This window comes from Hyla sarda, chromosome 1, assembly GCF_029499605.1.
Source record: "Hyla sarda isolate aHylSar1 chromosome 1, aHylSar1.hap1, whole genome shotgun sequence".
NCBI classification, from domain to species: domain Eukaryota; kingdom Metazoa; phylum Chordata; class Amphibia; order Anura; family Hylidae; genus Hyla; species Hyla sarda.
In genome coordinates, this window is record NC_079189.1 from 186,184,943 (window position 1) to 186,201,651 (window position 16,709).

Below are 16,709 nucleotides of genomic sequence, written 5' to 3' on the forward strand. Positions count from 1 at the left end.
TTACAGAACGTCATCAATCTTGGCTTTCAGGTCATTTCCAGATGCAGAATACTAAACTCTTTAATACCTTCTCTTTGTCGGTGTTAATCAGTCTTTTGTCATCTCTGTTCTTCAGTTTTCCTGGGGCTTCTGCAGTTGGAAGGGATGAATGAAAGATGAAGAGTTTCCCAGCACATTCTGCAGCCTGGCAGAGGAGAAAGTGAAATTATATACAATATACAGTTGGGATTGGCCATTGTGTTAATCCCGATAAAGCAATATCTCTCCTGTAAAATACAGTTACATTTTGTTACTGTACAGTAAATTTGCCTTTTTGCATGTCTAGTATGACAGATCTGTTTTGTTTTAAAATATCTTTTTTATTATTTTTTAAAAACAGTGCAATATTAACTAATTAATTGACCTTACAACAGTGAGAATATAATAATTTTGGTATAAGGTTAATACTAAATCATGAAAAAGCATACTCGTAAGCCAGATGAATGTATGACAGATCTGATGCAAGCTAAACTGCTTGTAGGACAGAGAGGTGACATTGGGGCATTTAGAATAGTTGTACCTTACACTTTTGATCATTTTATAAAGATGACCATTGCTATATTTTATTTGCCTTCTCTACAGGCTATAAGCCTGTATACAAAGTAGAAAAGGGAACAATTACCTGTAGGCGGCCTGGGTTATAGCAGAGCACATAAAAACCCTAAAACTTAAAGGGGTATTCCAGGAAAAAAAACTTTTTTATATATATCAACTGGCTCCAGAAAGTTAAACATATTTCTATACTTCTATTAAAAAATCTTAATCCTTTTAGTACTTATGAGCTTCTGAAGTTAGGGTTGTTCTTTTCTGTCTAAGTGCTCTCTGATGACACGTGTCTCGGGAACTGCCCAGTTTAGAAGCAAATTCCCAAAGCAAACCTCTTCTAAACTGGGCGGTTCCGGAGACACGTGTCATCAGAGATTACTTAGACAGAAAAGAGCAACCTAAACTTCAGAAGCTCATAAGTACTGAAAGGATTAAGATTTTTTTATAGAAGTAATTTACAAATCTGTTTAACTTTCTGGAGCCAGTTGATATATAAAAAAAAAGTTTTTCCCTGGATAACCCCTTTAAAGGACCTAGGATGCCTGATTCAGCCCACCAAGCATTTTTTTTTTGTTATTCACCTGGTGGTAACTATTTACATATAGATCATGCTCACCTAAGGAAACTCCCAGCTGGGTGTTGCTGTCTCTTTTGAAGTCTAAGGTACGTTTACACAGGCAGATTACCTGCGGAATTTCCGCAGCGTATTTGCTGTGGAAAATCCGTAGTGGATTTTGCTACCATTGACTTCAATAGGTCAAAAGAAAATCGACAAATCTGCCGCTATTGCAGATTTTCTGCTGATCCACTGAAGTCAATGGTTTACAAAATCCACTGCGGATTTTCCGAAACAAATACGTTGTGGAAATTCTGCAGGTAATGTGCCCGTGTGAACATAAGGGTTCAGTTATTAGCGTATGGGTTCAGTTCTTAGAGGATCTAAGTAATTAGCAGGAGACTGCATAAGGGTTTCCTCCTTACATTCTCCCAGCCCTCTTGCAGGGAGCACATGGTAGGTTTCGCACTGGTTTGGTTCTCTGTGGCGGCCATTGTTTCTGTGATGCTTTGTCTGTGGGGTGGTGCGGCCCAAAGCCAGGGGCATGGTCGGGCAGCAGTGGGGCTGCCTGGCCACTGGGTCGTTCCCCCTGTGGGCTTGGTGTCTCGGAGGCAGTGTTTGCCACCCGGCGCTATGCCAGTGTTAGGTTATAGACCCACTCTAACGAGGTGGCCTTGACGTGGCGAGTGGGCTTGTACTTTTTGATCAAAATGTATACTTACAACCTGTTAGTGTTTTAAATTATGCTGAGAAGTATGTAGATCAAATTACAAATGGTGCATGTGCGGCTGTGTTTCTCTATTTGTGTTTTATCTTAGAGGATCTGCGCCTTTCAAAATGATCTAGAGTCAGTGTTTATGTCCGCAGCAATGTGCACTGTCCCAATGACAAACAGCATCTGACAGATTCCTGAGTGTGATGGAAATGTGTTGTATGGTTTTGTCTGTGAATATGTAATGATGATAGTGGTGTTTATGAATAATTCAAGAGGGTGATGATGGGTGTTTGTATAAACTTGAGGGTATGTATATATATATATAATGAAGGAGGGTGATAGGTGTTCCTGTATAAACTGGAGAATCTGTATATAATGATCGGTGTATATGGGAGAGAGGGAAAAGTATGGGGGAGAAAAGTATCTTGATAGGTGTTTGTGAATGATTGGAGAGGGGGATGGTAAGTTTTACTGTATAAATTGGAGAATATACATGTATATAATGAATATTTGTGATGATAGGTGTTTCTATATAAACTGCAGGATGTGTGTGTATATATTGATCGGTGTATATGGGAGAGAGAAGTATAGGGGAGAAGGAAATGATTGAAGGAGAAGGGGGATGATGAAAGAGAGATAGAGGATGGTGAAAATAAAAGAAAAGGCTCTTACTTGGATAGATAAAAGCGTAATTTATTTGTAATTTAATAATATAAAACAGGAAAAAACGCTGGGCCCTAGCGCTTATACTTTCCAATGCATATGAAACAGTTAAAATAATTCATAAATGTAATTCATAACAAGGTCAGTAGATGAAAAGCACTAAATAGTTATACAATGTGCAATAGTAGGTAAATGAACCCGGTGCTGCGACCGCAAGGTATAACAGACCAAGTCAATTGCTCTCGGTACGGCGACCGTAGAGATGTGTGAAATAGTCAAGTAGTCCACGGTGTTGCGACCGTATGCCAGAAAGAAGAAACAAAGTCACAATGTAGCGGTACTGCGACCGTATGCCAGAAAGAAGAAACAAAGTCACAATGTAGCAGTGCTGCGACCGTAGTTGGTAGTACAATTCAATGGGACACAATGTGTCAATGTTGCGAGGGTGCGTGCTGTCTCTAACAGAGTGAGGGAGCCATGGATTGGCAGTGGGCCAAAAGGAAGAAGCTCCAGCGGTTGCAAGGCTGGGTAGTGGAAAGGGGGAAGAAATATCTTGTGGTATTATGTACCTCTCACCCGGTCACTCCTATGGACTTTGTGATGTCGGTCCTCACTCTGGAAACGAAGCCGCTTGTTTGTGGCTGTCTGCGGTCACTGGTGCTCGGCTTCTCCTCGTGGCGGTGAGCGTGTTGGGCGCGTAATAGAATCCTGGCGCGCTGTGATGATCCTGTGGTTCAGCTGGTGGTGATAGTGCTTGCAATGGTGTCTACTGCCTTAAGACTAGACGCGTTTCGGACCCTCTAGGTCCGTCCTCAGTAGTCTGCTTGAACACTGCCAAATTGTGCCTTATATACAGTCCAAGTAAAAGATGGAAGGAAAACATGGTGGAAGATCCGGACCCGGGTCCAAAATGGAATAACAGGAATGGACTCGCAGTCCGGGTGGTGAAAAAAGAGGTAGGTGAATTGGGGAAATAGAGTTTGAAGAGTTAGAGGTTGTAGATGATTAGTATGTGTATATGACAAGGTGTGGATTTGACCTAAATGTATATATATCTCCAGGTGTGTTATTATGGAAGGTCTGGTGGAGGTAATAGGTGAAGTATATATTACATGATGAATGGTATGTTTGAGGGGGCAAGAGCTGAATAATTAATGTTTGCAGGTATGGCTGGGTAAATGTAGAGGTGAAAACAGTTTTTCCATGTAAACTTATGTATAAATCAATGGATCTATAGTCATGAGTAAGAAGAATATAATGAATGGTGTGTATGGAGGGACAAGAGCTGTGTAATTAACAGGTCTGGCAGGTGTATGTGGGAATGGAAACGATTAATTGTATGATTAAATATAAATCAATAGATACATAGGTATATATAAGAAAAATGGGCAAGATAACTGATTGTAAGAGTAGATATGGATAACAATTGGTGATATTCTGGGTGATCTAATAAATATGAGTAAGATCAAATTAAGTGGTGCAAGTGGGAGAAGTAGTGAAAAGATATTAAAAAGATGTTTAGGTAAAAAATTGGATAATAGAGGATATATGTAGAATGTGGAGTGCTGCTCTTATTGGAACACATGATTAATAGTAATAAATATGAAATAAAAAAATAATAAAATATAAAAAATATAAAAAAATAAAATAAAATAAAAATAATAATAATAAATATAAAAATAAAAATAAATAAACAAAAATAATAATAAATAATAAAAATAAATAAATATAAATAAATAAAAATAAAAATAGTATAAAAATAAAATAAAATAAAAAAATGTAAAATGAATATAAAAATAAAAATGCTAATAATAAAAATAAATCTAAATAATAAAAAATATAAAATAGTAAAAATGGTAAAAGATGTAGTAGAAATAAGAATAAATGTAAATAATTGAATGGGTAAAATTAGTAAAATAATATAAAATATAATATACTCTGTAGCTGCGTACTGAAATTGTCTGTTTATAGGAATCCGAAAATTTCCAAGTCTGCGTTTAATCCAAAGGGCGCCAGAGTTTGCAGGTCATAGATCATTTTGCTTTCTTGCTTTCATCTACTGACCTTGTTATGAATTACATTTATGAATTATTTTAACTGTTTCATATGCATTGGAAAGTATAAGCGCTAGGGCCCAGCGTTTTTTCCTGTTTTATATTATTAAATTACAAGTAAATTACGCTTTTATCTATCCAAGTAAGAGCCTTTTCTTTTATTTTCACCATCCTCTATCTCTCTTTCATCATCCCCCTTCTCCTTCAATCATTTCCTTCTCCCCTATACTTCTCTCTCCCATATACACCGATCAATATATACACACACATCCTGCAGTTTATATAGAAACACCTATCATCACAAATATTCATTATATACATGCATATTCTCCAATTTATACAGTAAAACTTACCATCCCCCTCTCCAATCATTCACAAACACCTATCAAGATACTTTTCTCCCCCATACTTTTCCCTCTCTCCCATATACACCGATCATTATATACAGATTCTCCAGTTTATACAGGAACACCTATCACCCTCCTTCATTATATATATATATACATACCCTCAAGTTTATACAAACACCCATCATCACCCTCTTGAATTATTCATAAACACCACTATCATCATTACATATTCACAGACAAAACCATACAACACATTTCCATCACACTCAAGACCTTGAGAACCAGTCACCCCCATTTATCTTTACGAATTTTCTGCTTAATCAGGGTATACAGGAGATTATACCCAGACTGAAGTTCTCGGTCACCACACCAGATTGAGTACATCTCACACTTCCTTAATCGTTTTCATCTGACAGATTCCGCCGAAAGATTGGACATGTTCAATCTTCGGCTAGAATTCAATTCCTCTGTAGTGGAACTCCCGAGGTGTAATTCACATTGAGATCAATAGGAGTCTGCTGCAACTGGAATCTGCAACCAATCTTGCGGTATTGACCTGGTGTCTCCTTTGCAGCATAAGTCCAGCTTTCGCATCCTGGAGCAGAATGCAAACCAGGAAAAAAACTTAGACTCCAGACTTAGATATGTTTTAGGTCATCGTACAAAATTTGATCAATGACAAATGTGAGAATTCTTGCTGAACAAGATGTACATGTTTACAGTGCAAAATCACTGGGGACGTTCACATGAAATAGCCATTTTTTTTATATAATAATGTTGCTCTATCCACAGGTTAGGGGATAAGTAGCTCATTGCGGGGGTCCAACAGATGGGTCCCCCCATGATCCCCAGGGCGGGACCACGGCTCTTTCTGTTAGGAGCTCGTGTCGTCTACCGGTAGACGGCACATGCTCTATACATTTCTATGGGAGCACCGATGATGCCCGATTGCTGTACTTGAGTCTTTTTGCAACTCCCAAAGAAATGAATGGAGTGCGTGACATCTGCAGCACTCACTGCTCACTGAGAGCCAGGTCCCGTTCTGGAGATATTTATTCCCTATTCTGTGGATAGGGGATAAGTCAATTTTTGCTAGAGTTCACCTTTAAGGCCCTTCAGTGCTAAACCCAGATAACTGTACCATTGCATTTGCACATGCAGGACATATTGATTTATCTTTGAAGTACAGGACTTATAAGGAAAAAGCTAGATCCAATATGCAATGACAAAACATGCACCATATTGTGGGTACTCCACCAGCATGGTATTAATGAAAAGGGCTGCCTGTTATAAGTTGTGTATCTTTGTAATAAACTTTGTGTTCCAATAAGGGTCTAGTCATATGGGCAAATTGTTAGTTGATGATTGGTTGCAGTCAGTGTTTCAATGTGCCATCATCATTTTAGAAAATTCTATTTGCATCTAGGCAAAACATTCTTGTTTACATTCAGAGGTTGGAAACTTACCCTGACCTTTAACTTCTCAATAATACGACACAAATCATTTTTGAGTATATACTGGTATCATCAAGCCCAGGATATATTTTATTAAGTTCACCCAGATGTCAGTGCTTTAATTGTATATGGGATTCATGCCCACAATGCAGGATAATAAAGAATGTAAATACAGAACATTCCTAACATCCTAGTGATAGGTCTCCCACTCAGATATGTTCCTAAACTTTAGGAAACAAGGTTGTAGCCAGAAAGCCATAGCCATTCCTTAATCATCATGGTTTTACTAGTAAAGAAGAACTAGACCCTAATATTGCACTGCTTATTAAAAAGAGCAAACACTTCTCTTGATATACTAGATTTGTTATATCTATTCACTTCCTTTCCTTTTTATATACAGTATATGGACAAATTGTTGTAAAACATTTACAAATAAACAGCCTTAAAAAAAAAAAGAAAAAGAAAACGGCAACTCCCAAAATGCCTTGACAGCCAATATAACAGTTTCTACATGTATTTCACTAACTACTACAACTCCCATCATGCTTAGATAGCTGTGTATCTGTGTTCTCCAATCTATAACTTTCCAGCTGTTACAAAACTACAACTCCTATCATTCCCTAACAGCTTGTATGAGAGTTTGATTATTTGTTGCGTTAGAGATTTTCCTAATCCAACAGAGGACCCCTTACGTGATGCCCTGTAGCAAGCCACAACTCCAGCACCAGAAGCCGGCCACAAACCCTAAAAGCCACAAAGCGGAGGCCTCATATCATTCTAGTTATTACTGTATCCGATTGATCCAAAAAATAATCAGCCACTTAATTGATTATGAAAATAATTGTTCCCTGCAGCTCTACTTAGATCCTATATTACTTTCCTTTAAAAATGATCTTGTACATACCAGCTAGGAATACAGAAACAACAAAGGTTGGAGAAGGATATTTTCTTGCTTTACATTTTACTTAATATAAAAAACAAACAAAGATATATACTGTAGCTTTAGCATATGGAACACTACAGCTTTGTATGCTGTTTTAATATACTTACTAGATAGCTTTGTCCACTTTATTCAACAACTTCCAGCCATTTAATCAATATATATATATTTGCGAGGGTCAGGGTTTTTGTTTCAAGTCCCATGCAAGTTTATATAAAATGTATGTTTCAGCATTACTTCCAAATGGTTGGAGATATTTTGATGAAATTTAGTACACACGTTACTTTTATGTCAAATAAAAATATATGATAGTTAAATTAACCCTAACCTACCCCCTTACATGAAGGATAGAGTCCCATGCAAGTATATTTATAGGACTTCCAGTACCTTACTCCAAGCTCTGCTCTGCATCTGCTGGTGAGTGCGTCAGTCTGGCCACACCCCTCCTGCATGACACACCCCATCTTGTAAAGCCACATCCATCATTTAAGTCCCACCCCTTTTAATCTCTACCCTTTTTGTGCATTGGTCCGGGTGGCAAATCATGCCCACTTCCACAAAACCACACTTCTTCTATTTTCACCCTACAATCTCTTCATCACAGCTCAGCCCCACCCAAGGACAGGAAATGAGGATGAGATATGAGGACAGGATATGAGGTCAGGATATGAGGTTGGGATTTGAGTTTGGGATATGAGGACGGGATATGAGAAAAGGGATATGAGGAAAGTGATATGAGGACAAGTATTTCTTCCTATGTTGCTTTTCTGCTGCCACAAGGATTAGGTAAGAAAAACCGGGCAACACCGGGTACTCCGCTAATATACAGTATATATATTATTTATATTTATCTATAGGATATTTAAAGGGGTTATACACGACCAACAAGCAGAAGCAGATGCCCCCCATTCTAATGTTCATTGTGTATATGTCGGACCACAGCGTTGCCGCACAGCTAAAAGGTGGGGCCACAGGTGGAGGCACCCTGATGATCAGACGTTGATGTACTATCTTAAGGAACGGTAAAATACCCAGAAAACCCCTCTAAAGGGGCTGTCGAGTTTAGACAATTCTGATAAGGCTTCTTATCTCTTTACCTGAGTAAACAGCAGTAACACATGTCATCTCTTGCCCTTCTTCTGCACTACACAGGCCACCCTCTTATTTAAATGGACACTGTGTCATTCCATAGTTCCCCCCGTGGTAATGCTACAAGGAAACTGAATACTTCCTGCCAAGTTTTCCCAGATATTACAGATGATCGCTAGGCGGGCCAAATCTGCTCATTGTCAAGGGACCTGTCTGATAAGTAAGGACTGTCCAAAGTGTGCACCCCAATAAACTGTACCTCAAGCTACTGATCAACTAAGTAAGCAGATAAATATACCTCACAATCAGGGACGGACTGGCCAGGGCCATCTCAGGGAGTGGAAGCAGAGGTGCACACTTGTGCGGGGCACATGCCCGGTGAGCCGGGCCGTCCAGTTGGCCATCTGTCTCGGTGCAATGCTTAACTTTTTTTTTGGGTTGTGCGGCTCCGGCCACCCTGCCCTGCTTCTCCGGCCACCCTGCCCCATTTCTCTGGCCGCCCTGCCCCCCTTCTCTGGCCTTCCCCTGGCCGCACTTTTCCCCTCCGCAGCCGTGCACAATGCTGCGCTAACTGCAGATGCAGGGGCTGTTGGGAGTAGACATGCCCCGCATAAGTGTGCACCTCTGCTTCCACTCCCTGAGATGGCCCTGCTAACAACTCCTGGCGCAGAGTGGCTATACCTCAGCATGAGGAAAAAGTGGAGGCTGGTGCAAAGCACACATTAGCAGACGGGATTTGGTGCACCCTGCAGGTCAGGAGAGTGTGCGGAATGGGGGTAAGACGACTGAGAGGGGAAGGGGGGGTTTGATGTACGTATGATGTGTATTACATATGTATTATGTATGTATATATTATGTATGATGTGTGTGTATGTATAATGTATGTATTATGTATGTATGTATGATGCGTATATATATAATATATATATATATATATATATATATATAATGTGTGTTATGTATGAGGCGTGTATATATATGTATGTATAATGTGTGTATATATGTATCAGAATAAATGAAAAAAGAAAGTTGCCTCCAGCTCTTCCAAGGAAAACAGTGCTTGTAGTATTAAAACATCAAACATTTAATCTGTATGCATTTAAAATTAAAAAAAGGTGGACATCAATCATAAAAGTGAAGCGTAACCCCAGCGCATTTCAAGCTACATCTAGCCATGATTAAGAGCTACATGTAGCTCGAAACGTGTTGGCATTTCGCTTCTCTTTTATGATTGATGTCCACCTTTTTTTAATTTTTAATGCATACAGATTAAATGGTTGATATTTTAATACTACAAGCACTGTTTTCCTTGGAAGAGCTGGAAGCAGCTTTCTTTTTTCCTTTGTTCTGGTACACGGCCCACTCTCTGCAGTCCGTGCTCTTCTGCCAGCAAATATACTCAAAACTATTACAGCACCGACCTAGCATCCAACCTGGTAGCTGAAATTACACTTTTTTTCTCTTTTTTTATGTATTATGTGTTATGTACGTATTATGTATGTATTATGTATTCATGTATGTATGTATGTGTTATGTATGATGTGTGTATGTAAGTATTATATATGTGTGAAAGATGTGTATGTGATAGATGTGTGTATGTATGTTGTGTGTATACATGTTAGATGTGTGTGTATGTATAATAGATGTGTGTATGATAGATTTGTGTGTGTGTATGTCCAAGGGACTTAAACCGAGCACAGTCTACTTGTCCTCATGAAAATCCACTTGTCCTATAATAATATAATTTTAATCAAAATAGTACGTAAATTTGGGGGTTTTCTTTTTTTTGCCATTCATCTTGTGGTCAAACTTACATATTATTTTAATACTTTAGGTCGGCCTGATTACACCAATACCAAAAATTTTTTTCTTCTTTAAAAAAAAATAAAAAATAAATAAACATTCCTGACCCCTATAACATTTTTATTTCTCTGTATACCGGGCTGTATAAGGGCTCAATTTTGGTCCGTAATCTGCTGTATGTATCGGTACCATTTTGGAATTGATCATTTTTTCTGGGATATGATTTTATAAACATAAAAAACTCAATTCTGTGATCTTTTTTTTTTTACATTAACGCCATAGACCGTACGGGATGTAAAATTTTATTTTTTTATAATACGGACAATTACGCACGCGCCAATACCAAATATGTTTATTTTTTATTATGTTTACATATTTTTTATATGGAAAATGGGAAAAGGGGGAGTGATATGAACTTTTAATATGGAAGGGGTTAATGGATGTTTTTTAAAACTTTTATTAAACTTTATTTTTTTTATTTAATACACTTTACACCCGCCCCCCCCCCCCCCCCCCGGGTGATCTAAAAGGTAAATTGCCGGCCACGGAGAGTGCCGCATGCCGGGCTATTAGCAGCGGGTATGGAGCGGACTCAAGTCAGGAGCCGGCTCCGTACACCCTGAGCACCGTTGTGAGGTGCAGACTTGCGTCCAATGCAAGTCTGCGGCCGCTCCTCCCGTCAGTCTGCACCTCACACCGGCGTTATAAAAATAAAGTCGGTCCGGCCCTGCCAGCCCGATACAGGGCTAAATGTATGAAAAATTCACCTGCCCGACACTCGGAAATACATGTCCCGGGCGTCGGGCGATAGGATTTCCACATCCCTGGTGTATATATAATAGATGTATGTATGTATGATAGATGTGTATACAATAGATGTGTGTACGTATCTATGATAGATGTATATCATACACACATCTATCAAACTTACACACATCTATCATCAAACATACACTAGTCATATACACATTTATTATACTCAGGGGTCTGGGGAAAGGTGACAGAGGAGCCTGGAGAGGACTTAGTAAGCGGTGGTGGTGGTGGTGGTGGGGGGTTGCACAGAGAAGTCTGGCAGTCATTAGGGTTGGGGGTGGGGAGTATAACATAGGAGCTGGGTATGTTCCAGAGGGGTCTGGAGGAGGAGGATCAAGGAACACAGAGGGGTCTTGAGGAGGAGGATGGAGGAGGACAGAGGGGTCTGTAGGTGGAGGGGGAGGAGGATGGAGGAGAACAGAGGGGTCTGGAGGAGGAGAAAGATGGAGGAGGACAGAGGAGTATGGAGGAGGGGGACAGAGGGGTCTGGAGGAGGTTGGAGGAGGACAGATAGGTCTGGAGGGGGATGAAGGAGGACAGAGGGATCTGGAGGAGGATGGAGGAAGACAGAGGGGTCTGGAGGAGGAGGACAAAGGGGTCTGGAGGAGGAGGACAGAGGGGTCTGGAGGAGGAGAACAGAGGGGTCTGGAGGAGGAGAATGGAGGAGGACAGATGGGTCTAGAGGAGGAAGATGGAGGAGGACTGAGGGTTCTGGGTGAGAAGGGGAAAGAGGGGTCTGGAGGAGGAGGATGGAGGAGGACAGAGGAGTCTGGAGGGGGAGGATAGAGGGGTCTGAAGGAGGATGGAGGAGGACAGAGGGGTCTGGAGGAGGATGGAGGAGGACAGAGAGGTCCGGAGAAGGACAGAGGGGTCTAGAGGAGGACAGAGGTGGAGGGAAATTAGGTGATCGGTGGGGGTCCAAGCATTTGGACTCCCACAAAACAATGGGCTGCTTATTCTAAAATGCCTGGGCCTATTTTTGGTCCCAGTCCGGCCCTGCTCACAATGTAAATTTGCCATATACTTCCTAAATGTTTCTGTTTCCTGTTGTTTAGGCAGATCTTCAAACATGACAGTAACAGTGTGTATGAATCTGCTCTCTTCATGTAATCCATATTATTTGACTTTTGAGATGCAAGTGGACATCGGATTGTTTGAATCATACATGCAGGGACATTACCCCTTGCTTCTTTTGCCCTGTACTACTATCCTCCTAGATTTGGTAAAACTGGGCATTTAAAAATATTCTTTCCATTCACACTTATATTTTCTTTCAATGGATGATGAGGTTTCAAAAGTATTACATCTCTTAATAAATGAAATACACATTATATAATGATACAAAGCCCTTACCTTTTCAGCACATCGTTTTTTGTACCATGCCATAAAAGTAAGAAGGTATAGTATGGTAGAGCAAGAAAATAACTGCACTATACAATGTACAGTATCCTGTAGAAGCCAAGTAATACTAAGATTTAGGTGCAGTCTAGTTTACTGACTGATATAGGCACCTGGCACCGGCTAAAAGGGGTTATCCAGGAATAGAAATACAGAGCTAATGTCTTTCAAAAACAGCTCCACGCCTGTCTCAGGTTGTGTGTGGTATTACAACTTGGCTCCATTCACTTCAATGGAACTGAGCTGCAGAACCTCACCCAACCTGGAGACAGACTGAGCGTTTTTTGAAAGAAATTAGCTCTGTTTTTCTATTCCCTGATAACCCCTTTAAAGACATACAAGGCATGAAAGCCAAATTCAAAGTACATTTACTGATCAACATCATTGTTTTCACCGGACTGATAAATGGAGAACATTTGGCTGAGATTATACCATACAGTAGACTGCCTGAAATAACAATCCTGTGATGAGTACAGGTCTAAGAAGGGAAAACTCCTACAGTAGTTTAACCCTTTACTGCCAAAAACACATATACTATATTTTGCCTTTGAATACTTGGAACAACTAAAACATAAGTGCGAAATCTAGACATCATATTAAAGCCTCCATTAAATGCTTTCAGCATTCTAATTAGATAACGGGATGGATGTAGGTAACTTTAGATCTTTGTTTCCCAATTGATTTAGGGGAAGGTAAAAAAAAACACACAAGGCATAAACCAATCTGCCCTAAAAAGGAAGTTTCCCTCCTGATGCCATGTGGCTAGATCTGCTTACAAACATCTGGATTATAGAGATTTCTGGTCTCTGATGGTTTATGAAGACATGTGTATGTTTACATATCTGCATAAGTGATATAAATGACACATCTTGAACTATTTATTATATTTAGGAACTGTAGTCTGTCTCGGGTTCTGCTTTGGTCAAAAATGTTATAGCTACAAACCATTTTTATGCATTTCTTTTTTACAAAACTTTCTGTATGGAACACTACATAAAGGCGCCTGTGAATGTAAATTGCTGGGTGGCATATTCAGTATGTGCCAAGTGTCTATATGTATAATGTATGACAATATAATGAGATTAATGAGTATGACAATATCATGAGATTTTACAAGACCCCATGAATCAAAGTGTTTCTAGAGTGATCTCTTCCTACATTCTTTAATAAATAAAACTAAGTACATTTATTAAGTAACATAAAAGACATTCTAACCTTTAGTGCCTCCATGCCTGCCTGGATAACAGGGGCAAATACAGTCTCACTTTCATTGGTGTCTGCAAACATTTCTGGAATCTGATTGAGCAGGCTGCAAATAAAAGAATTTATCTGTTAATAAACGTCTGTACGACATGATATACAACACCTTGGAAAGTCATAACTGCTGTAATAGCTGGCAGGAACCCTTTCTTCCAGTCAAGACTAGACTTTAGAAAGAGGAGCAATATACTTTAACCTGTTAAGGACCAAGGACGTACCGGTAGGTCCTGAGTCCTTTCCCTTTCTATAACGTGGGGCCACGGCATGGCCCCGCGTCATAGCGGGTCAGGCCCGGCCTCTAACAACGGCCGGGACCAGTGGCTAATAGCGCGCGGCACCGCGATCAGTCCCATGGCGTTCAAAGTTGAACACCACCTCTAAAGTGAAAGTAAATCACTGTTGGTTAGCTCAGGGGGCTGTTCGGGATGTCTGCGGCGAAATCGTGGCATCCCGAACAGCTCTGGGACACGAGGAGGGTCTCCTACCTTGCCTCCTGGTGTCCGATCGCCGAATGACTGCTTAGTGCCTGAGATCCAGGCATGAGCAGTCAAGCGGCAGAATCATCGATCACTGGTTTCCTATGAGAAACCAGTGATCAATGTGAAAGATCAGTGTGTGCAGTGTTATAGGTCCCTATGGGAGCTATAACACTGCAAAAAAAAAGTGGAAAAAAAAAGTGAATAAAGATCATTTAACTCCTCCCCTATTAAAAGTTTGAATCACCCCCCTTTTCCCATAAAAAAAAACAAAAACGGTGTAAATAAAAATAAACATATGTGGTATCGTCGCCTGCGGAAATGTCCAAATTATAAATATATATCATTAATTAAACCGCACGGTCAATGGCGAACGCGCAAAAAATTCCAAAGTCCAAAATATAGAATTTTTGGTCACTTTTTAAATCAGGAAAAAATGAATAAAAAGTGATCAATAAGTCCGATCAATACAAAAATGGTACCGACAAAAACTTCAGATCACGGCGCAAAAAATGAACCCTCATACCGCCCCATACACGGAAAAATAAAAAAGGTATAGGGCTCAGAAGATGACAATTATAAACATATAAATTTTCCTGCATGTAGTTATGATTTTTTCAGAAGTACGACAAAATCAAACCTATATATGTAGGGTATCATTTTAACCGTATGGACCTACAGAATAATGATAAGGTGTCATTTTTACCCAAAAATGTACTGTGTAGAAACGGAAGCCCCCAAATTTACAAAATGGAATTTTTTTCAATTTTGTCCCACAATGATCTTTTTTTCCATTTTGCCATAGATTTTGCGGTAAAATGACTGATATCATTACGAAGTAAAATTGGTGGCGCAAAAAATAAGCCATCATATGGCTTTTTAGGTACAACATTTTAAGAGTTATGATTTTTTAAAGGTAAGGAGGACAAAATGAAAGTGCAAAAACGGAAAAAAACACTGGTCCTTAAGGGGTTAAAGCAGGGACTGTATATTACTTGGTTATCACTGTTCTGGATTCATTAAAGTTGACAAGAAATCCATCCAGCAGGGGCAGGAAAACTTCAGCTATGTCTGTCACCACCATCATCTGTGGTTGGGCTAGGTTACTGTTCACATTGTAGAAGTGCAGAACCTTATTGTAAGTGACAAATCCCACACGGATAGCTGAGGACTCGGCATTCTCTTCTCTGTGGATAGACAGAAGACCAGTTAATGAGATAGTAGCAAAATATTGCAGAAAAGCAAAACAGTCCAGAAAAAGTCCCCATAAAATAAACTGATCACAGAGTTTCCCCCTTATCACCTGTAATCTGTAGGAAAATCTGGCAACGTGTTTGATTTTCTTGCAGCACCACCACTGGGGAAACCAAACATTACACGGTGCCCATTCAAATGATTTGGATCTGTAATCCAGCACAGGACAGATCCTCCAAACCACTTTGAAACCACTCTCAACTTCCTGACCAGGGGAATTCTCTACTAAAAATGCTGTCCAACCACTAAAAAATGTTAAAGTCATACTCAATTTACCAATCCTACATCCATTGTCCTCTGCCAGTCTCTAGACCAGTGTTTTCCAACCAAGGTGCCTCCAACTGTTGCAAAACTACATCTCCCATCATGCCTGGACAGCCAAAGGCTGTCCAGGCATGCTGGGAGATGTAGTTTTGCAACAGCTGGAGGCACCCTGGTTGGGAAACACTGCTTTAGACTTTCTGGTCCTTCAAATGAATGCTTCAGCCAATCAGTGTTTTAAGCAGATCAGCATTGTGGCCAGTGATTGGCTGCATTGGTCAGCCAATGTCCTTGTCCTTGTCGAAAGGGACCAGGTGGTTCAAACACCAATAGGATCTGTGAAGCATAGAAACAGGAGCATTAGGAATTGGTATGGTGATTTTGATTTCTCCCACATTTATAAAGCATTATAAATCAATCTAAGTGGCTGGATGATCCCTTTAAAGGGGTATTCCGCCCCTGGCATCTTATTCCCTATCCAAAGGATAGGGGATAAGATGTTAGATCGCCGCGGTCCCGTTGTTGGGGACCCCCGGGATCCCCGCTGCGGCACCCCTCCATCATTACTGCGCAGAGCAAGTTCGCTCTGTGCGTAATGACGGGCGATACAGGGGCCGGAGCATCGTTACGTCATGGCTCCGCCCCTCATGACATCACGGCCCGTCCCCTTAATGCAAGTCTATGGCAGGGGGCGTTACGACCGCCATGCCCCCTCCCATAGACTTGTATTGACGGGGGCGGGCCGTGACGTAACGATGCTCCGGCCCCTGTATTGCCCGTCATTACGTGCAGAGCGATCTCGCTCTGCGCAGTAATGATAGCGGGGTGCTGCAGCAGTGATCCCCGGGGTCCCCAGCAGCGGGACCCCGGCGATCTGACATCTAATCCCCTATCCTTTGGATAGGGGATAAGATGTCTAGGGGCGGAGTTCCCCTTTAAAGGGAACTTGTCGGCACTAGTAGCTCTGCCCGGTACTTTGCAGAAGTACGCATTTATCCCGTTTTCATCATCTTGAGGCTGGAATTCCACTTTTTTTTT

The 16,709-nt window shown here is 40.5% G+C and overlaps 1 protein-coding gene across 7 annotated transcripts in view; it reads right to left on the bottom strand.

Annotated features, from left to right (window-relative positions):
• Positions 1–16,709, bottom strand: part of SEC24D (SEC24 homolog D, COPII coat complex component) — a 124,789-nt gene that overhangs the window by 16,488 nt on the left and 91,592 nt on the right. For all 7 annotated transcript variants that reach the window (XM_056565687.1, XM_056565714.1, XM_056565677.1 and 4 more), the window contains exons 12-14: positions 15,152–15,343; positions 13,636–13,729; positions 68–184 (exon numbers count right to left, since the gene is read on the bottom strand). In XM_056565687.1, the coding sequence (XP_056421662.1) occupies positions 68–184; positions 13,636–13,729; positions 15,152–15,343 (403 nt within the window). The remainder of the gene's footprint in view (positions 1–67; positions 185–13,635; positions 13,730–15,151; positions 15,344–16,709) is intronic.